General features: G+C 46.9%; 2 protein-coding genes across 3 annotated transcripts in view; both read right to left on the minus strand.

Moving 5' to 3' along the window:
- Positions 1–23,412, minus strand: part of LOC133279591 (heme oxygenase 2-like) — a 230,566-nt gene that overhangs the window by 185,246 nt on the left and 21,908 nt on the right. The window lies entirely within an intron of this gene.
- LOC133279586 (zinc finger protein OZF-like) overlaps positions 2,728–23,412 on the minus strand; it is a 53,387-nt gene continuing 32,702 nt past the window's right edge. The window contains exons 1-4 of one of the 2 annotated variants that reach the window (XM_061473447.1): positions 6,297–6,598; positions 3,935–4,388; positions 3,335–3,766; positions 2,847–3,250 (exon numbers count right to left, since the gene is read on the minus strand). In XM_061473447.1, the coding sequence (XP_061329431.1) occupies positions 2,866–3,250; positions 3,335–3,766; positions 3,935–4,388; positions 6,297–6,378 (1,353 nt within the window). In that variant the 5' untranslated portion in view covers positions 6,379–6,598 and the 3' untranslated portion in view covers positions 2,847–2,865. The other variant, XM_061473445.1, reaches the window with a different exon arrangement.

Here is a 23,412-nt window from a genome sequence, read left to right on the forward strand (position 1 = left end):
TTTTATGCATGCCAAATTCTCAAAAAATCTTTTATTAGGGCAAGAAGCAACATTTAAAGAAGGCAAAATGGAATTAAGAGTCCAAACCGATCAATTAATTGAAGTTTTGAGTTTATCTTTAATTCAGCAGAAAAGCAAACAGGAGGACCTCCCTGAAATAGAAGAAATCCTTAAACAGGTGTATCTGGGAGTATGGGCATCTGAAGTTCCAGGTAAGGTGAAAAATGCTTTGCCTGTTGAAGTGGAAATAAAAGGGGGGCTGCCCAATTAGAATAAAACAGTATCGCTTAAAATTGGAGGATCGAAAGGGAATCAAAGAAATAATTAAAAAAAAATATGGATTATTAATTGAATGTGAATTAGAATATAATACTCCTATCTTGCCAGTAAAGAAATCCGATGGGAAAAGTTAGAGATTAGTTCAAGATCTCAGAGCAATCAACAAAATTGTGGAGGATATTCATCCAGTAGTAGCTAATCTATATACCTTATTGACTAAACTAATACTAATCAGGAGTGGTTTACCGTTCTGGACTTAAAGGATGCATTTTCCTGTCTGCCCCTGGCCAAAGAAAGTCAGAATTTATTTGCTTTTGAATGGGAAAACCCTGAAAAAGGAAGAAGGACACAGCTCACTTGGACGGCGTTACCTCAGGGATTTAAAAACAGTCCAACCATTTTCAGAAATCAATTGGCACGAGAATTAGAATCCTGGGAAGCATCCACTCAGACAGGAACTTTACTACAGTACGTGGACGACCTGTTAATTGCTACCAAAACTGAGAGAAAATGTGTTCAATGGACTGTAGAACTGTTAAACTTTCTGGGGCTAAATGGATACCGGGTATCTAAATGGAAGGCTCAACTAATTCAAACTCGAGTATCTTATTTAGGATGCAAAGTAACAGGAGGACAACCAGAACTTGGAGCAGCTCGGAAGGAAGCAATCTCTCAAACACCGTGACCGTCCACAGTTAAAGATATCCGGACATTTCTGAGAATGCCGGGATGGTGCCAACCCTGGATCCATGATTATGGTGTTCTGGTAAGACCCTTATACGAGCTGCTAAAAGAAAATCCAACCTTTCTAAAATGGACAGATCAAGCTGAAGAAACATTTAAAAGTTTAAAGACAGAGCTCATGAGAGCTCCAGCTCTGGGGGTCCCGCACATAACTAAACACTTTTGGCTATATTCCTATGAGAAATAGGGTGGGGTTTCTCAGCCTTGGGGGTTTTGCAGGTATGCAGATACGACTGATAAGACAACGATCTTAAAACAATGTGATGAAGAAATAACCACCAGGGGTCCGAAGCCCCACTACCACATTTTTGTAGGCACACAGGAGGCATTCTCTAAAAGTATGATGTAATGTATGTAATCTAAGGAACATGTATGTTTAAGGACAATATAATCACAGCCTGGTTGATGCTCAGCAGAGAGATGCTTGGAGGAGCTATCCCCCGTGTCTCCCGGCGCCGCAATAAAGAATACCTGCTTGTCAGCTTGAAAACTGTGTTGGCGAGTTTCTGGAGTTTTCATCATCAACAAGCAGGTGGCTCGAGCAGCTGCCCTCTTCCACTGCAGAGGCTGGAATGTCATTTCTTTTGCTTCATGAGCTCTGCTCATCAAGACCTGGCTGAATGTTCAGGGTAAACACATACCTTGCCGGTGCCCTACCAGAAGCCTCCTGGGAGGAATCCAACAACTACAAGAGGCAGGATAGTGGGGCTACAAATTGGAGACAAGGCTTAATACAAAACACCTCAGCACTCCAAACATTTCTTTCCCAATAACAGTGTTCAAACCCTCAGAGAAAACATCCCTGTTTCATCTAGCCAGCAGTTAGTTTGCCCCAGACACATTTCCACAGCAAGTTTCACGCTCAAGATGCACAGCCATTCTTCTCAGGGTAGGAAGACACTTAATCCCCACAATCCAGTGCCTTTTGAACGAAGTAGACACTGCTGTGGCAGGGAAGCAGGACTGAAGCCCTGGCTTTGCTTTTGACACTCTTCGGAGAAGCTCAGTAATTTGCAAACATCCAGGTGGTACAGAGTTCAAGTTTGCTGTTCAACCAGCTTACAACTTCAGGCTATTTCCCCACATGCAGACCTTGCATCCTTGCTTTAACGAGCAGCAGCAGAACATGGTTGCACCCACCCAAGCATCACTGCAGTGGAGACAAACCCCAGAACCCCAGGCCTAGCAGCTTGAAGAGCCTTCACAAAGGTAACCTGGCACTCACCTCAGAAGAGCTGCACACCTTCTCCTCCTCCCACGGGGAGGTTTTGGGGGCTGGAAACGGGGCCTCACAAAGTAATTTTTACACGGCACGAGCCCCCGCGCAGGCGCAGTCCATGGAAGGCAACGCGGCAGCGTTCAACGGACGTTTATTGTGTGGGGTCATTGCGAGCGGCACCAGCCATGGGAGCTGACCCTGGGGTCACCCGGTCCCAGCCCTGCCAGGGCAGAGGCACCTGAACGTGTCCAGGCAGGGCTTGGATGTGCCCAGAGAGGGAGCCTCCACATCCCCCTACGCAGCCTCTTCAGTGCTCTGACACTGCAACAGAACAAGTTCTTTCTCATGTCCAGGTGAAACTTCTTCTGTTTCAGTTCATGGCCACTGCTCCTCATCCTGGGGCTGCCCACTACTGAAAAGAGTCACGCACTTTCCTTCTGGCACCTGCCCCAAACCTCCAATCAGCTCCCTCCACCACCTCTCCTCTTCTTCACCTCTGTGGGCTCATTCTCCTAGGAAGAAACTGCTTTCACCCTCCACAAGCACAGTGGTCAATGGGAGTGGGAGACACCGGGCTTTGCTCCCAGGGTATCAGACCTCACTGCTCCCCAAACTCCCCCCACCTAGGGCTCCCCAACCCTGTGGGTCTGCTGGTGCCGGAAGAGCGATGAGCTCGCTCTGAAGCCCTTTCCACACTCAGCACAGACGTAGGGACGCCTCCCAGTGTGGATGCGCAGGTGCTCGGTGAGGTGGCCACTCTGTCGAAAGCTGACCCCACAGTGGGCACAGGCGTAGGGCCTCTCCCCAGTGTGGACCCGCTGGTGCCGGATGAGCTGCATGTTGTCAGAGAAGCTTTTCCCGCACTCAGCACACTTGTAAGGCTTCTCCCCAGTGTGCACCCGCTGGTGCCGGACAAGCTGTGAGTTCTCGGAGAACCTCTTCGGGCACTCGGCACACTTGTAGGGCTTCTCCCCAGTGTGGGTTACCTGGTGCCGGATCAGCTTTGAGCTCACGCTGAAGCTCTTGCCGCACTCTGAGCACTCATAGGGCTTGTCCCCGGTGTGGACCGGCTGGTGTTGTGTCAGGGCTGACCTCTCGCTGAAGCTCTTCCCGCAGGTCCTGCATACGTAGGGTTTCTCCCCAGTGTGGACCCGCTGGTGTCGTGTCAGGGTTACGGACAAGCTGAAGCTCTTCCCGCAGGTGCTGCACTCGTAGGGTTTCTCCCCCGTGTGCACCCGCTGGTGCAGAATGAGCTTCGCGGTCTCGGAGAAGCTCTTCCCACACTCGGCACACTTGTAGGGCTTCTCCCTGGTGTGGACCCACTGGTGTCGTGTCAGGGCTGAGTTCACGCTGAAACTCTTCCCGCAGGTCACGCACTCGTAGGGTTTCTCCCCAGTGTGCACCCGCTGGTGCAGGACGAGCTGAGAGTTCCTAAAGAAGCTCTTCCCGCACTCAGCACACTTGTAGGGGTTTTCCCCAGTGTGGGTTACCTGGTGCTGGATCAGCTTCGAGCTCACGCTGAAGCTCTTCCCGCAGGTCCTACACTCGTAGGGTTTCTCCCCAGTGTGCACCCACTGGTGCTGGATTAACTGCGAGTTGTCAGAGAAGCTCTTCCCACACTCGCCACATTTGTAAGGCTTCTCCCCGGTGTGGGTTACCTGGTGCCGGATCAGGTTCGAGCTTTCTCGGAACCTCTTCCCGCACTCGGGGCACTCGTAGGGCCGCTCCCCTGTGTGGATCATCTGGTGCTGGACGAGTTGTGACCGCCACTTGAAACTCTCCCCACATTCGGTGCAGGAGAAGGGTTTTTCTCCAGTGGGGATTCCCTGATGCTGGATGAGGTTGGAGCTCACCTGGAAACTCTTCCCACACTCCCCATGTATCGTCAGTTTCCCCATGGAAGGGTTTCTCTGCTGGACAACATCCGGCACCCTCCTGGAGCTTTTTCCACACAGTGCCGCTCGGCTTGGCCTCTTCCCCAGAGAACTCTGAATCCTTTCGGACCTGCGTGGCAGAACAGGGTCCTGTGCAGGACCCTGGGAACTGTTCTCCTCGGAGAGTCCTGAGCAGAAACCCTTGGGCTCCACTGGCCGGGGGATGTCTTGATGGGCATTGTCTTCATTTGTGCTCACAATCCCACCATCAGCTGCAATAAAATGAGAATTCAGACAAGTCACAGGCAGGAATGGAAGCTTTGGACAGGGCAAATTGCAAGGGGCCAAATGCTAAAAATTCAGCACGTAGATTGACTTTAAGTATAAAACATTCTGCTATATCCTGCATTCAGGACATGGTATTTCCCTTCAAACTACACAGTGGATTTTTCAGAGTGTTCACAGGAGCAAATGCCGCAAATTGCCCTGCATGCTTCACCAGAACCTGAATCTAATGGCAAAAGTTTACTGCTTGAATTAATGGACAGATGACAAGAGGACAGGCTGGGGAAGACCTGGCACAGCCTTTGGAAAGATATATCTCACTTCACAAACCACTCAGAGTTCTTCAGAGATGTTCCCAGCTTTATCAAAAGGGACATGTGGGGTCCAGAGGCATTCCCAAAAGACATTCATCCTTCGCTAAAACTGGTAAAGAAGCTAAGCTACTCTGGCATGAACGAACCTCACAGGGCAGTAAAGAAGGGAAAAGGAGGTGGAAACATTTGCTGATGTTTTTGTGTTCCTCAGGGTTAAAGACAAAAAACCTGACTACAAACTGTGGCACAGCCTTGAAATACTGAACAACCAGGTGACAGGGGACATTCACTGCAAGTAAACAAAGACCCGGAGAGGAGAACAGCCTCTACAGCTTGCACTTACACCAAGCTGGGATTAGGATGTTCTAGATATCGTTCTGGAATAGCACCTTGGAGTCTGAGCAGCTGGATGAAAACTGCAGCTCCTAGGCACACAATACAGCCAGTCAAGCATCAATAAGTGCTGGGGGGAAAACAATAGAGAGGAAAAGAGAATGTAATTCTGCCTTGCTTCTCAAACCCCGCATTCTGACTGCGTGCAAGGGGGAGGACAGATCCCCCATGTCAGAGACACTCTGGCAGAGCTGAGGAAGACAGAGGCATGACAGGAACCATCAGAGGCACAGAGCAGCTTCTGTATAGGAGATGAGTCAACTGCCCATTCTGCTGGGAAAAGGTACAGCTGATAGGGGGTATCACAGAGGACTATAAAAACACAAGTGGCCTGTGGGGTGGTTTGGCATCTATCCTGCACCATCTAGTCTGAATTAAGAACTCGTGCCAGCAGGAAAAGGCACTTTCAAAACAAACCAAAGGAGGCTGCAACTCATAAATCACCTAAATAAGCTGGGGAACTCCTTGCTTGCTGCAAGCTGCCACGGCTGCTACAATGTGCGCAGCTTGAGAAGGCAAGAAGATAGATCTTGAGACATTATGGGCCTAGTTCAGGAGCTTGTGAAGCCACAGACGGCTCAGGCCTGTGAAAGGATACAGGGACACATCACTGTTTGTCTGCCCTTCTCTGGGTCTTGATCAAAGGCTGGGCCTGCTGCCTGCGGTATGAGGAAAGGCTGAGAGCTGGGCTTGCTCTGCCTAGAGAACAGAAGGCTCGGGGGAGACATGATCACCACAGTCCAGTATTTAAGGGTGCCTACGAAGAAGACGGGGGCTCCCTTTTCACAAGGAGTCACATGGAAAAGACGAGGGGTACAAGTTACTCCTGGGCAGATTCTGGTTAGACACAAGAGGAAAAGTTTTCCCAGTGAGAACAACCAGCCATTGCAATAATCTCCCCAGGGAAGTGGTGCACTCCCCAGTGTTGGACGCTTTAAAGACTCAGCTGGACAGGGCACTGGGACATCCAGTCCAGGTCATGCTTTGCCTGGAAAAGTTGTACTGGATGATCCTTGAGATCCCTCCCAGCCTGGTGCCCTGTGGCGCTATGAATACCGTCGCCACAGGCAGCAGGTGAAGCTGGACGGGCCCTGCTCCAACCCAGCACCTCCGCCCTTGTACATTCTGGGGGCGCTGGTGCTCCCGGAGCACTCTTTCTCATGACGGGTTCACACTGACGGCCCTTACCTGAGGTGCCGCTCAGAGCACTCTTCCCTTCGCAGGAGCGGGACAACCGCAGTTCCTCCTTCTGATCCATGTGGATGAGCATCTCCGGCGCCGCTCCGGGGAAAGAAACGAAGAGGGTCAGGCCAGCTGGGCTTTCACCGACCGCTACCAGCGGCGCGGCTCGGGAGCTAGCGGCTCCGCGACGAGCAGGGACCCCGGCTCCAAGGGGCGTGCAGCGGAAAGCACCGGGCCCCGCAGCACGCCCCTGCCAGGGAGGCTCACGCGGCCGCGGGGGGCGGGCTTCCGGGCCAAGCCCTACCGGGTCAGGCCCCGCTCCCTGCGGCCCGGCCAGGCCCGCCCTCAACGCCTGGGCCGGCGCACCAGGGGGGTGCTGCCCCGTGACGGCAGCGACCAGCGACGGGCGGTGCTTTCGCCTCCACGGCCGGAGGGAGATGGCGGCGCTGGGCTTCCGGTGGCGATGGTGCCGTCCTACGGTGGGGCTCCCCCCGCGGGCCTGCCGGTACCGAGTGATATAAGGAAAGCAACTGCCTGGAAAACATAGGGTTAAAATACTTTTAACTTCACTTAGGTCTGAGATAAAGAACAATGTTTGAGTTGTATGTCTGTGGTGTCATAACAGAATTTAGTAGTCTTACTAACAAGAGTGAACTATTTCTTACCATCCTTCTAATTATCAGTTAGTTTGGGGACAGGGACTCCCGAACATCTGCTAGCTTAGGATACTCCTTGTCTGCCCATCCTGTTCTGCTTGCAGTATTTCCTGCCCTTGCCTTCCGCGGGTATGAGAGGATACTGGACTGCCTGGAGGGGTGTCTGATTCGGAATCCCCACTTTCCTCTTGTGGTGGTTCCTGTCTCACAGGTGGTTTATAATATTCTGGTAAATCCCCACCTCCAGAGTGCCCTGCCTTTCCCAGTCTGCTGCTCTCTACTATTCTGTACTACATCTCTGCTCTATACTATTGATGCGCGGATAAACGCCACAACTCGTTAAAAGTTGTAAAGTAGGTATGCTTTTTATTCAGCGCTGAGACGCATAGGGATAATTCCTCAAAGATATGCGTGTCTCAGTGTTGTTTCCCTCTACATTTATTCTCTAAAGTTATATATATTCATGAGGTTACACAATACGCCTATACATATTCATTTCCTATCCCCGCTTCGTATTATAATGAGCCAGAAGGTCCTCTGCGCCTGCGCAGTGCCCCCCTCCGGTCGTGGGCAGGGGTCTCAAGATGAAGTAAATGAGTCTTCCTCTTCTGGGCAGGGGTCTTCAAGATGAAGTAAATGAGTCTTCCTCTTCTTGCACTTTTCACCTTTTCTAGTCTTTACATGTGGCCTTAGAGTTTAGTCATTATCCCAGCCGTAAATTCTCTGCTTCTCCCCTTTATCAGTAGAGTTTGGTCAGTTTCCCAGCCATAAATCCTCTGCTTTTCCCTTTATCAGTAGATTCAGGCATCTGCTCATTAACAGGACCTGAGGTTTGAGGCATCTGCTCATTAACAGGACCGGAGGCCTCTGTTTTGCTTAGCAGGCATTTACAACAGATAGTCTATTTGTTTAAACAAATTCCTCTAGCAAACAAATTCCTCTAACCCCCTTGCACAATTCCCCGTCCAACCCCCCTGTACTACAACCCCTGTACTACCCCCCCTGCACTACCCCCCTGTACATTGGTCAACCCTTTGCATCAATCCCCCCTTTTCTTTTAAAAGTTAGTAAATTCTTTTACTATATTATTCATGACAGAGCTATCCATGTTCCTTTTATCGACTTATGAAGTGATTCTGATATAGACTGTATTATACGAGGTACAATCGTTAAAATGAGTAATCCTATAGCCATAATTAAAAGGCCTTGTTTCAGTATGTCCCTGAACCATCCAGTAACTCCTAAGTTATTTAACCACTCATCCAATCTGCCTCCAACAATTCTAAGCTCTTGCATATTTTCCTGCAATTTTCGCAGCTTAGCATGAATTGATTCAGAATGGTCAGATAAGTTCATGCAATACATGCCTTCGAAATCCTCACAACCATGTCCATGAGCCAATAATAAAAAGTCAGTTGCTGCTTGGTTTTGTAAAGATGCATGTCTTAAGTTATATTTAATTGCTTAGCTGCCCAACATGCCAAATGATGTATATCTGCCAATGCTTTCCCCGCATCTACATTTGGTACAAATAATGCCACCAAAAATCTTGCTGTGTGATTCCAGATTAAAGTGGAATCGCAATTCGGGCCTAATTGCCCAATGGATCGTTTGTTTCTGCGGAGGTTGTCCTTCATGTCCTGGACTAAATGCCTTTTGGAGGCTGCAAACAGGGACAATTTACCTAGATAACATGGTCCTCCAAAGGGTTTGGTAGGAATCCCTGGCCATGCACGGTCTCCACATATCAAGAAATATCCTGGGGGTAGAGCTTTAGGTATTGTATCATACCATGTCTTCCCACTAGTTACCTTGGTCTTAGGGACTTTGCTTGACCATGTATTAAGTTATAAAGCTCTGAGTAGTCTTGTCAGATCCCAAGAGTTGGAGTAATTTAAGTTTTTTCCATTTGCACTGATGCAACTGTCCAGTCGGTTCCATGAGCTCTCTGGACCATTTTGATCACTGTGCTAGGATTTAGAATCGAGTCATTCCTAACCCATCCCCGAAAATCAAAGGGGTTCAAGTATGGTATACCAATTAGGCACGTTTGAAAGGGATTTTCCACCTGTGCCAAGGTCGGACAAAAATCAGTAATCCCAGTCTTGTTTGCCCATGTGAGCCAGACATTCGTATTTGAACCCAGTATTGAAGTTTCTTTTTTCTATGGCTTGGACCATGGTACAGGTATAGGGGATTAATATCAATAATCGCTCCGTTTTAACTATTCTACTTAACTATATATGTTGATTACAATTGCAACATCGTATTGACACCCATGAATCACTCTATTTTTTTGTTTGTTTGTTTTCCCAGATTGACCAGAAATTTTAGGAGATAAACTTCTCCCACTTCCAGAAGACTTTCTCCTTTAAACTGGGACCGATATGGTCTTCCACATAAAATTTTTACATAGGATAGCCTCTGGTACTCCAAAACCTACAAGGGAATGCTTCTGGCCACCCTAAAAAAGTATTCGTTAACACCCTTCAATTTGTTCATATGTATAAAGACTTGCTATCTCAATGAGTTTTATTATGTTCCTCCTGAACTACCATCCAGAGTTGGTTACAGGGGATTATAATTCACCCATCAAGTATCTGAACCCAATCTTCTTTGTTTTCCTCTCCTCCTCTGAGATCTTCAATAAATTTTCTATCCTCCTTTGATTTTCTAGGTTTAGATTTCTCAATTGTTAGTTTGCCGTCAGGGATTAAGGGAATGAGTTTAGATTGTTAAAATCAGCCAAATTTCATCTTGTTGATATCCTTGACAACACATAATAGCTACTTCCTCAGGTAGCTGAACAGCTCTCAGTAGTCGTAGCATGTTTATTCTGTTTCTCCTGTGTGTTCAAAGGTCCTCGTTCTTTCCAGATGGCACCATGTGCATGGACCACAGCAAATGCATATTTAGAACCAGTGGCCTTCTTTCTGTTCCAGGAATGCTGATACAACACAGGACACTAGTACAGTAAGCAGGCCTCTTCAATATTCATGACAACTGCTGTCACAGCTCATACGCATTCGGGCCATCCTTTGCTCACTTCATTCAGCTGTTTTGAAAAATACACCACTGTTCTCTTACAGGGTCCTAGTTTCTGAGTAAGGACCACCAAAGCTATTCCCTGTTCTTCATAGGAATATAGCCAAAAGGGTTTAGTCACATCCAGAAGTCAGAGCTGCAGCTCTCATTAGCTCTGCTTTTAAATTTCTAAAGCCCTCCTCTGCTGAATCAGTCCATTCCAAAGAGAGAGGGGTTTCTTTTAACAGTTCACATAGGGGTCTTACCAGAACACCATAATCATGCATCCAAAGTCTGCATCATCCAGTTATTCCCAGGAACGTCTGGAGCTCCTTGATGGTTGTCAGTCGTGGAGTTTGACAAATGGCTTCTTTTCTAGCAGTTCCAAGTTTTCTCTGTCATACTAGGTAGAAAACTCGGGTTTGGATTAGTTGGGCCTTTTGTCTGGTTACCCAATAACCATTCAGTCCCAGAAAATTCAATAATCCCACCGTCCACTGGATACATTCTTCCTTTGTTTCAGTAGCAATTAATAAGTCATCCACATATTGTAACAGAGTCCCCGTCTGAGTGGGTGGTTTCCATGACTCTAATTCCCGTGCTAACTGGTTTCCAAAAATTGTTGGACTGTTTTAAACCCTTGAGGTAATACTGTCCAAGTTAATTGGGTTTTCCTTACTGTGTCAGGATGTTCCCATTCAAAAGCAAATAAATTCTGGTTTTCTTTGGCCAATGGTAAGCAAAAGAAAGAGTCCTTTAAATCCAAGACGGCAAATCATTTTTGATTTGGTTTAGTCAATACGGATTAGCTATTACTGAATATCATCTACAAATTTGTTGATTCCTGAGATCTTGAACCAATCTGCAACTTTTCTTTACTGGCAAGATAGGAGTATTGTATTCCAATTCACATTCAATTAAGAATTTATATTTTAAAATTTATTAATGATTTTTTTAATTCCCTTTCCTGCAACTTTAGGGGCTATTGTTTTATTCTAATTGGGCAGGCCCCCTTTTTTATTTCTACTTTAACAGGCAAAGCATTTTTCGCTTTACCGGGAACTTCAGATGTCCATATTCCCAGGTATACCTGGATTAAGGATTTCTTCTATTTCAGGGAGGTCCTCCTGTTTGCTTTTTCTGTTGAATTAAAGATAAACTCAAAACTGCAATTAATTGATTTTTAACTCTTTAATTCCATTTTGCCTTCTTTAAATGTTGCTTTTTTTCCAATTTGTGCCTCTTTTTGCTTTTTTTTTTTTTTTTTTTTTTTTTCTTCTTTTCCTTGGTGGCCAGTAGCTCCCACATCTGTAACAAATTCTTTTCCCTCTGAATGAACGCCGAATAAGTTGCTCCTGTATCCACTAAAATTCCACTTTATTTCCTCTGGTCTCTAGTTTTAATTTAATCAGTGGATCTACTAGGGCAGATTCCCCAGGTCCTTTGTCCATGGCATTCTTCCCCCAGGGCAAAAACTCTCCACAGCACCCGGTCCCATAGGAGAAAAACCCACTTCCCCCACCTTTGCCCGACATTCCTCCTCCAGTTTCAAAACATTCAACAACCCCTCAGTCCCGTCTATCAACATCTGTTCCCACTTGTTTGCCTGCCCCAGCACTCATTCCGTGCTCAAACACAGGAGCTGCTCGAGCTCCCCTCCTTTCCCCTTTGGTTTTCCCTCTTTTTTTTTGTTTTTTTTTGTTTGTTTGTTTGTTTTTTCGTTGTTTTTTTTTTTCTTCTCACAGCTGCTCACCCTGCTCTGCAGGGGTTACAGATGTCTGCCTCTGCAACAGCACTTCTGGTTTTGTTGCTTGTTGCCAGTGACAGAATCTCCTCCTCCTTATCAATATCTGATAGGACAGGTATAGAGGATGCTCCTCTCAGAGGTATCTGTGATATATATAATTTTTCTATTATTTATTTTCCTGATTCAACTTTTAAACATCATTCTCCCAATATCACAGGCTGAACAACATCTCTTCAGCTTAGCTTTCTGGTTTTCTCTGTCCTTTTCCAAAGCCAAAATTAGGTTTTTCACTTTAAGAAACCACCCGGAGTGGCAGACAGGATGTGAAATTAGCTCTGCCAGATCCCTATCTGTATATAGTACTTCATCCCATTTTCCTGGCCCCCTCAAAACCAACATTAATTGTAGCAATGTATTATAATTTAAAGTTCCATTTTTAGGCCATTTCTCCTGATCACAGAATTGTAGAATTAACCCGGTTGGAAAAGACCTTTAAGATCATAAAGTCCAACCATTACCCCAGGACTGCCAAAACCACCACTAAGCCATGCCATTAAAGGCCTCATCTCAATGTTGTTTTTTTTTTTTTTTTTGAACGCTTCCAGGGACACATATTCCACTACTTCCCTGGGCCACCTGTTCCAATGCTTGATCATATTTTGGTGAAGAAATTTTTCCTAATACCCAGACTAAGCCTCCCCATGCCCAGCTTGAGACATGAGATTAAAATGTGATTTTTTTTTATTTTTATTTTTTTTTAACCTCTCTCATATAATTCAACCATTTTCATTGCTTTATATAATTAAATTCACTAAGATTTACCAGACAGACAATGGGAGCTGTAGCCCCATTTTCTGATCTGATAAATTTAAAATAAATAAATTATACATGTACACACTGCCAGAGGATCCTCTGCCTTAGGCATCAAACATCCTTAAAGAACTGCTATCAAACCCTAACACACGACAGACAGAAGGAGGAATCCAAGTCAGGGAAAATTCCATATCAAATAGGAAAAATGCTTAGCAGTCTCCAGAGCAATCCAAGTCTGGAAAGGCAAATCAAACACATACAGATGATGACCATGGGAAAGAGTCATTTCACTGACACACTGTTCTCTTTCCATATCATTCCTGAATGTCTTATGGGTTTTTTACGGATAAGCATATAATAAATAGGGGGCTAATACTTGTCCTCTGGTACTCAACTTCAGAGACTTCACACCAAAATCCCAATTAATACTTTCCCAATCTCATAAACAATCACAAGCTTGGCAATGAATTTTTCAAAAGTAAGCTTTTTACACTCACAATATTTTTACAGATAGGAACATCACAGTCTTCATAAAATTATATACCTGCATACAAGACCTGATATTCCATACATATGCATCAAGTACTCAATTTTATCCAGAGAAGTTTCCTATCAAATTTTACAAGCTAAAAATAACAGGGGTGTACATCATGCAAAATTACAGGAATGGAGAATTTTACAATATTTTATCAACGTTTTCTTGTTTACCGAACCCCCAGAAGACCCTCCCAGTTCTTTCCAATGTGCCAAAATGTAACCCAATGGGCTTTTCTTCAGAATTCCCTTATTTCGACCGGCTCCCATTTCAAACAATCTTTTACAAATCTATAGCTTCTCTTTCCTAGTGCTCTGCAAATGCACTTAAAAATGAGAGCACCTACACACAAGTTTTATGATATTCTCAGGGGTTCAGTGAAATAATATCTCTGGGTTCTGCAGATCAGTTCCCCTGTTGTTAGATCATAGTTTCGGTTCCAGCAAAATTTACACTAGTATCCACGGCAGGTTCCACTGTTCAGAAGTTAATATGCACCCATATGTCAGGCTACAAGCCTCTGGTACTGAGTGTAAAGTCCAGATCTCAAGAATAAGACTACAGATATTAGAGGTTATACTTTTCTTATACAGCCACTGGGGCGCAGAGAGGGAACTCTTCTTAAACCCCCATTAGCCACAGTTTACTTTTGTCTACTCCTCCCCCACCGCTTAAACGCTAATCTTTAACACTAACGACAGACATATACACACACAAAGCACTTAGGCACAACACAAAACAAAGACGCTTCGTCCGTCTCCGGCCGCTCTCCTCGCGGAGAACACGGAACCGCGGATCAGGACTCCACACTCGCTTCGTAGCTGTGCTACGTCTCAGTCACACAGAAACACAAACACACATGGGATCCCACACACTCACACTATGGTTCCGCCTTACCCTTCTCCTGCTTCCTATGGTAGCAGGTCTGTAATTTGAGATGCAGCGGAGACCTGGTGGGTTCGCCTACCGGTTCATCTGGCTTCCACTACGGTCATTAGCAGATCCTTCCTGGCTCCCAAAACTTGGGATGCAGCGAAAACCCGAACTCACCCGATCCACCCTCAGGATCGCTAGCGGCCGCTCTACCGGTCGGCGAGTCCTCTGCTTGCAAGCCCTACCTGCCAAGGGGAACTACGCTGTGCGCCAGACGTCTCTGCGCGCCTTACCAGCAGCCCCGGGCCACGCGTACGCCTTACAGGCCCCCTAAGTTTCAAGCATACCGTTTCTCCGCAGCCGGCACAGGTTGTTGTCTGTCCTCGCAGTGAGCGGACGAGGGAGCGGAGCTCCTCCAGGAAAGCGGCCTGGGGCGCCTAGGATGTCCGCCCCTCAGCCGATCCTGCAGCCGAACAGAGACCTACTGCCTGGCTCGCCAAATTGATGCGCGGATAAACTCCACAACTCGTTAAAAGTTGTAAAGTAGGTATGCTTTTTATTCAGCGCTGAGACGCATAGGGATAATTCCTCAAAGATATGCGTGTCTCAGTGTTGTTTCCCTCTACATTTATTCTCTAAAGTTATATATATTCATGAGGTTACACAATACGCCTATACATATTCATGTCCTATCCCCGCTTCGTATTATAATGAGCCAGAGGTCCTCTGCGCATGCGCAGTGCCCCCCTCCGGTCGTGGGCAGGGGTCTCAAGATGAAGTAAATGAGTCTTCCTCCTCTGGGCAGGGGTCTTCAAGATGAAGTAAATGAGTCTTCCTCTTCTTGCACTTTTCACCTTTTCTAGTCTTTACATGTGGCCTTAGAGTTTAGTCATTATCCCAGCCGTAAATTCTCTGCTTCTCCCCTTTATCAGTAGAGTTTGGTCAGTTTCCCAGCCATAAATCCTCTGCTTTTCCCTTTATCAGTAGATTCAGGCATCTGCTCATTAACAGGACCTGAGGTTTCAGGCATCTGCTCATTAACAGGACAGGAGGCCTCTGTTTTGCTTAGCAGGCATTTACAACAGATAGTCTATTTGTTTAAACAAATTCCTATAGCAAACAAATTCCTCTAACCCCCTTGCACAATTCCCCGTCCAACCCCCCTGTACTACAACCCCTGTACTACCCCCCCTGCACTACCCCCCTGTACATTGGTCAACCCTTTGCATCACTATGTGCCGAACGACATCTCTTTAACTTCCCTTTTCCTTCCTTCCTATTACCCTTCTCCAGAGCCAACACCATCGGGTCTTGTGGAGCCCCCAGCCCACATTCTGTCTGCCATTCAGGATGATCCCGAAGGGTAAAGAACATATCAGCATATGAAACTTCATCCCATTTTCCTTCTCGTCTCAAAAATAACATTAATTGTAATAAAGCATTATAATTCCAAGTGCCATTGAAGGGCCACTTTTCCCCATCTTCCAATTCATATGAAGGCCATCACTGATTACAATATTTGGTCAAGGTTTTCTTATTCACACTTCCTCCCAGTGGCCCCCCTGTATCTTTCCAATGAGCTAAAATGCAACCTGAAGGGCTCTTTTTGAGAATTCCCCCACTCTGCTGTCCTCCCATTGTAAGCCTTTAAAGATATAAGACACCGTTAGCCCTACAACAATAATATCTTACCCAGAGTAAAAGGTAAAAGGAAGTGCTGCACCCACAACAGATACACCCAAATACCAAACACTTCTGTAAATAAACGGCTTGTCTCTCACCAAAAGAGATAATATATTTTGAACAAGCAGGACACTTAGCTCGGATATACAAACAACAGCGATGACAGATTGTGCAAGGGCTAGTTGGAGCCCTGCACCAGGGAGCTTGATCACTACTCTGACAGTTAACCCCTATATTGCTCTACTTGCTATGCCACGTCTCACTCACACAAGACACTCATTCACACAAGGGCCGGTCTCTCAATCACCCACTTCATACAGAATGTCCTCTAAGCCAGGAATTGGTAACACATAAATCTTAAGCCATTGTTTACCCACCAGAGGTTCCTGAAGCTGTTAGTACAGTGACCCTTGTGTACCCTACCAACCCAACCCAACCCAACCCAACCCAACCCTTGGGGCGAGCACCTGCACTCTCCACCTTGTGTAGGACACCTTCTCACGACCCACAGGTATCCCCTTTACCTGGTTCAAACATACCTGATGATTCACTAGTGATGGCCCTTGTCTGCTCCTGCGGTGATCTGAGTGAGTGGGGGAGTCCTCCCAAGAAATCTCGGGGGCGCCCAGAGGAGTCCCGTACTCAGGAGGTCCTGCAGCCGGACAGAAGTTGTCCCATCTGGGGTGCAAACTAAAGGACAGAATCAGACTCTAAAACTCAAAGAGAGTTATAAAGCAGGTATGTTTATTACGGCGCCGGGTGAAAGGGGGACCGCTCCTCCTAACTTGCACACCGAGGGGTTAAGTAGGCAGATATGTATTATGTACAAACATGCATGTTCATTAGGTTCCCGAGAGTTCGGTGGGGATATTATTTTAGGAACTCATTATGATAAGTCTCTTCCCTTTTGGAGCCTGCGCACTGTCCTTCAATAGTCGCGGGCAAGGGTCTTCAAGATGTAGTAAGCAGTCTTCCTCAGGGTGCACTTTTCACCTTTGGCGCAGTGGGATGCCCCAGTGAGCACAAAATTAGCTGAAACCAGCCGTATCTGTAAGTTTCTGATTGCTGGCAATGATTTAGGCCAGTGTGACCTTCGTACAAAATTTATGGCAAGCAGAACAGGATGGGCAGACAAGGAATATCCTAAGCTAGCAGATGTTCAGGAGTGACTGTCTCCAATCTAAATGGCAATTAGAAGGATGGTAAGAAATAATTCACTCATTAGAAGGATGGAAAGAAGTACTTCACTCTTGTTAGCAAGACTACTAAATTCTGACATCGCCAGACCAGCAGCAAATGCCCACCTCAGGGGCAATGTACATCCTTCATGGCAGGAGCTTGATGAACAAGACACGGCAGTAAGGAGAAAGCATCCAGAGGACACAAAGCAGAGCTTTGGAGCTTTGTAGGTGGACTACCTACCCTTCCAAGAGATGGGGACCCCGATGGAACACTGCCAGGCTTCTGGAGCCTCCCAGGTCCCAAGAATGGAGGCAGGCTGAGCTTAGGCATGAACTTAAACCCTCAGCAGGAATGGTAGTAAAAACCATACAGGCACATTTGAAAGGCACTTCCAGAGCAGCTCCAGTCCCCTTGGAGAAGCACAGGAAGGATTGCGCTTGGATTTACCCCTTTGATACCTAAAAGCTGGCACTCCAAGTGTAATCTGGTAGAAGGGGAAGCCGCAGAAGTCACAACTCTTCTTTACAGCATTCCTGTACGCTGTAGATATACCAACCCCTCCATGGGGCTTGGCCACAGCAGAGACCATGGTGATGGAACACACCCACTCAAGACATGGCATTAAGGCAGGGAATATCTTCTGAAATACCTGTACACACGGAACTGTGCCTGTGTAAGAAAACAGCTCTCTTTTCAGATGCAAGATGCGAGAAGGTACGTAAACATCTGCAGCACAGCTTTTCAGAATAAACCTACAGAGGCTATGCTTTCAGGCAGCACACAAATCAACGTGGTGGTAGCTGCAAAGGATGACCCACAGTGCCGCTGATCATTTCACTGTCACAGTGAATTTATAAGCAGTGTGTTCCGAAGCTCACTTAGGGCTCACACCGTGTATATTGGCAAGACAAGCTTTGTACAATGCCAGTAACATACCTGCTCCTCTCTTTAGCCTAAAAAGTAAATCAATACCTTAGTTGAAAAGTTGGGTTTGGTTTGCTTCTTCTGCAGCCTTGGAAGTGTTAAACAGAAGTATCAAAATATTTCTGATAGCTGTTACTACCCACTGGAAATAAAAATGAAAGCAATGCGTTTTCCAAGACAAATGTGCCTGCATTAGGAAGGCAAGAAAACACATGAATGTATACAAACAGAACTGGCTGGCAACACGTCATCACTGGCACATGGGAACACCGGTGCTAGCTTGGGAAGGCTGCCTTTGCTTACGGACTCATGAAGCAGGGGACTGAATGATTTCTGTCAGGGAATTTGCAGTGCATGTCAGAAACATCCTTGTGGTCTTGAAGGCCGTAAAAAATTTTTAATCCTTTTCTCATTGTCTGAGGAAAGTTTTAGAATGACAAGAGACATCTCAGTTTGTCAATGGCAGCAACAAGGAAGCACCAAGCCAAGCCCTCACAAAGCAGTTACCTCCAAACCTTGGCAGCACAGATGTGGTATTAAGTCATCTTTCCGCATTAGGCAGAGACTGCCCTGGTGCAAGCTTTAAGAATGACAAAGACAGGAGGATGGAGACACTTTCAGTACCTAAAATTCACAATTTTTTCATAACATACTAAACAGTTTTTTATGACACAGTGTTGTTTCAATGACTGCAGTTTACATCCACTGAACTGTGACACCGCATTAACTGAAGATTTAATAACTGATCACAAAAGCTTTGATTGTAAATGCAAGTCATACCTAAAAGAGAGTAAAAAAGCTGGGAAGGGATCTTACTTATTTTCCCATATTAAGACGGGTGAGTAGGCGTCCCGGGTTCAGCAGTAGCAGTCATGGTTTTTTTTTTTTTGTTATTTTTTTTTCCTTTGTGCTAGCTGGTGCAGTGCTGTGTTTTGACTTCCAGCCTGAGAACAGTGTTGGTGAAGTCGATGTTTTCAGTTGTTGCTAAGTGATGTTTACCCTGACCAAGGACTTTGTGAGGCTCATGCTCTGCCAGGGAGGAGGGGAAGCCGGGAGGAAGCAGAGATGGGGCGCCTGACTCGGGCTAGCCAGGGAGGTATTGCATACCACAGCACATCATGGCCGGGGTGGGGGGTAACTGGGAGTTACCCGGAAGGACACGGGCTTCCGGGTGGAACTCGTCTTCTTGGCCGGTGGTATCGTATTCTCTTCCCTTGTTATTTTCCCTTATCACTGTTGTAGTTGATAGTAGCGGTGGTGATTTGTGTACATTGGTTGCTGGACTGTTCTTGTCTCAACCCGTGGGAGTTGCACTCTTTCGATCCTCCTCCCTGTTCCTCCGGGAGTGGGGGAGAACCCCGGTGGGGGGGGACACGGACCTCGATTGTTGTCAGCTCGGCACCACTCACTGGGAGTGAGTGAACAAGTTACCTGACTGGGTTTAAACCACGACAGTTCTTTTTGGCGCCCAACGTGGGGCACGAGGGGTTGAGATAAGAACAGATCTGACTGGATTGGTAGTCACTCGTCACAATGCTGATTTATTGGCTCTCAAGGTTTTTCCTCTTGATCTCACAGTTTCAGTATATCGTATCTTACGTCCATCCGGTATTTGCTGTATTAGTGTTTTTCAAGTGTGGGGCTTGGGCTAAGGTTTTTGTCCCATTGTACTTTATGGTAATGACTTGTAATACAATAGAATCATTGATCATGAAACTGATCTGGCTTATGTTCCCAGTGTGGTCACCACCTTTATACTTTGGGAGGTATATGATGGAGGTACTTAGCAATTACACATCTTTTTTCTCCTTCTCAGGTGCTCAACCTGTGAAGGAGACATTCTTTTACCCTCCCAGTCGTCCCCCCAGACCATTTACATTTGAGAGTTTTGAATTTTTTGAATGGCATTTTAATGCTGTTGAGACTTGTTTGCTGATGGTGATAGGTATCACCATGCTAACACGCATACAGAGTGTGTTTTGCCCACTGCTGATTTCAAGAGTTAAGCAGAGTCAGGTTTGGGTCTTGTCTGGGGTCAAACGACAATGTAGGAGGACCGAGAGATTTTCCCTGAGGCTGGACAGCCATGAGTGGCAGGGTGTGTGGGATAGTATGGGCAAGTATCTAGGTCAGTGGGCCCCTCCAGTACTTTGGAATTTCACTACCGAACAACTGCAAAATCCAGAAGAATTAGTAAAACACTTAAATGAGGTGTGTGGTCATTCTGGCCATACCAGAGATGGACAAATCACGGCAACGTGCTGGGGCTTGGCCTATGCTTACAGGGCCTTGTTCAACACTATCCAGCACCTTCAAAAGGAAAAGAATGTTGGCGGATCTGAGGGCAAAGCAACAGTCGCTACTCAAACTTTGTCGGCAATGAACTGCGCAGCTACCCCAGCAGCAAGTACAGCAGCTGCTCAAACTTCAACTGCAACAGACAGCGCGGTTACCCCAGCTCCAAGCACAGCAGCTGCACCACCCCCAGCAACAAGTACAGTCGCTACTCAAACTTTGGCCTCAATGAACAGAGCAGCTACCCCAGTGGCAAGTACAGCAGCTGCTCAAACTTCAACTGCAACAGACAGCGCGGTTACCCCAGCTCCAAGTACAGCAGCTACACCACCCCCAGCAACAAGTACAGTCGCTACTCAAACCACAGTGATAATCACTGCAGCCAAACCAGAGGACCAATTCGTACCAATATCGGTTGCCCCTGTACACAAGAGAACAAGCAAAAAGGAGGCAAAAAGGGTGAAGCGAGATGAAGAACCAATGAATTCACCATCCGGTCCAGAATCTGATCAGGAGTCATCATCACATGACGAAGAAGAAGAAGAAGAGGTAACTTCTCGACCTCGGACCTCAACCGAGCTGCGGAATATGCGAAAAGATTTTACCCGTCAACCAGGGGAGCACATCATCACCTGGTTACTCCGATGCTGGGACAATGGGGCCGATGGTCACGAACTAGAAGGTACAGAAGCCAAGCAGCTGGGATCACTTGCTAGAGAAGGGGGAATTGACAAAGCAATCGCAAGAGAGAAAACGTCCCTCAGCCTTTGGAGGCGGCTCTTGGCAGCTGTGAAAGAAAGGTTTCCGTACAAGGACGATGTTACGAGTCGTTCGGCCAAGTGGACTACTATAGACAAAGGCATCCAGTCTCTGAGGGAATCGGCCATCGTAGAGATGCTCTATCACATCAAGCCGAATAACGGGGATACACCTATAGATCCAGATGAAGTTGAATGTACACGACCCATGTGGCGAAAACTTACACGGAATGCACCGTCATCATATGCCCATTCATTGGCAACAGTAACCTGGAATGACATAGCACCACTAACAGTGGATGAAATGGTTCATAAACTCTGAGAGTTCGAAGACAACCTCACCCCTTCCATCATCTCAGCTGTGGAAAAACTGTCCCAGGACCTCAAACAATTGAGGGACGATCTATCTGATTTATCCAGCTCCTCACGTGTACCAACACACGTCTCAGCTATTAACAAAAGGCGTCCTATTGCTCAAGAGAGGAGATACAGGAGGTATACGCCACGGGGTACCCTATGGTTTTACCTGCTGGATCACGGAGAAGACATGACAAAGTGGGATGGAAAACCTACTTCAGCTTTGGAGGAACGGGTGAGTGAACTGAAGAGGGGAGCAAGGGCCAAGACTGATCGTCCCATGAGAGCTACGGCTTCAGTCTCTGGTGAGCAGTTTCCCAGATGGAATGGAAGAGCTGATTTTACTCCAGCTCCTGTGATAACGAAGAATAATCCCTTTCACCACGACTTAAGTGTCCAAAGCTGTGACGACCATTAGAGGGGCCCTGCCTCCAGCCAGTTGGAGGTAGGGGACAATCAGATTTACTGGACTGTGTGGATCAGATGGCCTGGCACATCAGTCCCACAGAAGTATAAGGCTCTAGTAGATACCGGTGCACAGTGTACCCTGATGCCATCAAGCTGTCAAGGGGTGGAACCCATCTATATTTCTGGAGTAACAGGAGGATCCCAAGAGTTGACTGTGCTGGAGGCTGAAATCAGCCTGACTGGGAGGGAGTGGCAAAAGCACCCTATTGTGACTGGTCCAGAGGCTCCATGCATCCTCGGCATAGACTACCTCAAGAGAGGGTACTTCAAAGACCCAAAAGGGTACCGGTGGGCTTTTGGTATTGCTGCTTTGGAGACTGAGGAAATTGAGCAGCTGTCCACCTTGCCTGGTCTCTCAGAAGATCCCTCTGCTGTGGGGTTGCTGAAAGTTGAAGAACAACAAGTGCCAATTGCAACCACAACAGTGCACCGGCGGCAATATCGCACCAACCGAGACTCCCTGATTCCCATCCATCAGCTGATCCGTAGACTGGAGAGTCAGGGGGTGATCAGCAGGACCCGCTCACCCTTTAATAGCCCCATATGGCCAGTGCGAAAGTCTAATGGAGAATGGAGACTAACAGTAGACTATCATGGCCTGAATGAAGTCACACCACCATTGAGTGCTGCCGTACCGGACATGCTAGTACTTCAGTATGAACTAGACTCAAAGGCAGCCAAGTGGTATGCCACGATTGATATTGCCAATGCATTTTTCTTCATTCCTTTGGCAGCAGAGTGCAGGCCACAGTTTGCTTTTACTTGGAGAGGTGTCCAGTTCACTTGGAACCGACTGCCCCAGGGGTGGAAACACAGACCTACCATTTGCCACGGACTGATCCAGACTGCACTGGAACAGGGGCAAGCTCCAGAACACCTGCAATACATTGATGACATTATTGAGTGGGGCGATACAGCGGAAGAAGTCTTTGAGAAAGGGAGGAAAATAATCCAAATCCTGCTGAAAGCCGGTTTTGCCATAAAATGGAGTAAGGTCAAGGAACCTGCACAGGAGATTCAATTTTTGGGAATAAAATGGCAAGATGGACGTAGACAGATCCCCACAGATGTGATCAACAAGATAACAGCAATGTCTCCACCAACTAATAAGAAAGAAACGCAAGCTTTCTTGGGTGCAGTGGGGTTCTGGAGAATGCACATCCCAAATTACAGTTCGATTGTAAGCCCTCTCTATCATGTGACCCGGAAGAAGAATGATTTTAAATGGGGCCCTGAGCAGCAACAAGCCTTTGAGCAAATTAAACGCGAGATAGTTCATGCAGTAGCCCTTGGACCAGTCCGGACCGGGCCAGATGTAAAAAATGTACTGTACACTGCAGCTGGGGAGAACGGTCCTACCTGGAGCCTCTGGCAGAAAGTTCCAGGGTCGACCCCTCGGCTTTTGGAGTCGGGGATATAAAGGATCTGAGGCCAGCTATACCCCAACTGAGAAAGAGATACTGGCAGCCTATGAAGGGGTTCGAGCTGCTTCGGAAGTGATTGGCACTGAAGCACAGCTCCTCCTGGCACCCCGGCTGCCCGTGCTGGGCTGGATGTTCAAAGGCAGGGTCTCCTCTACACATCATGCAACTGATGCTACATGGAGTAAATGGGCTGCACTAATTACACAATGAACTCGAATAGGAAATCTCAGTCGTCCAGGCATTCTAGAAGTCATCATGGACTGGCCAGAGGGCAAAGATTTTGGAATGTCACCAGAGGAGGAGGTGGTGCGCGCTGAAGAGGCCCCACCATATAATAAACTGTCAGAAAGTGAAAAGCAGTACGCCTTGTTTACTGATGGCTC

The sequence above is a fragment of the Pezoporus flaviventris genome, unplaced genomic scaffold, assembly GCF_033815535.1.
Source record: "Pezoporus flaviventris isolate CSIRO_AGI_PZ_B2104156 unplaced genomic scaffold, CSIRO_AGI_Pfla_v1 ptg000078l, whole genome shotgun sequence".
Taxonomy (NCBI): Eukaryota; Metazoa; Chordata; class Aves; order Psittaciformes; family Psittacidae; genus Pezoporus; species Pezoporus flaviventris.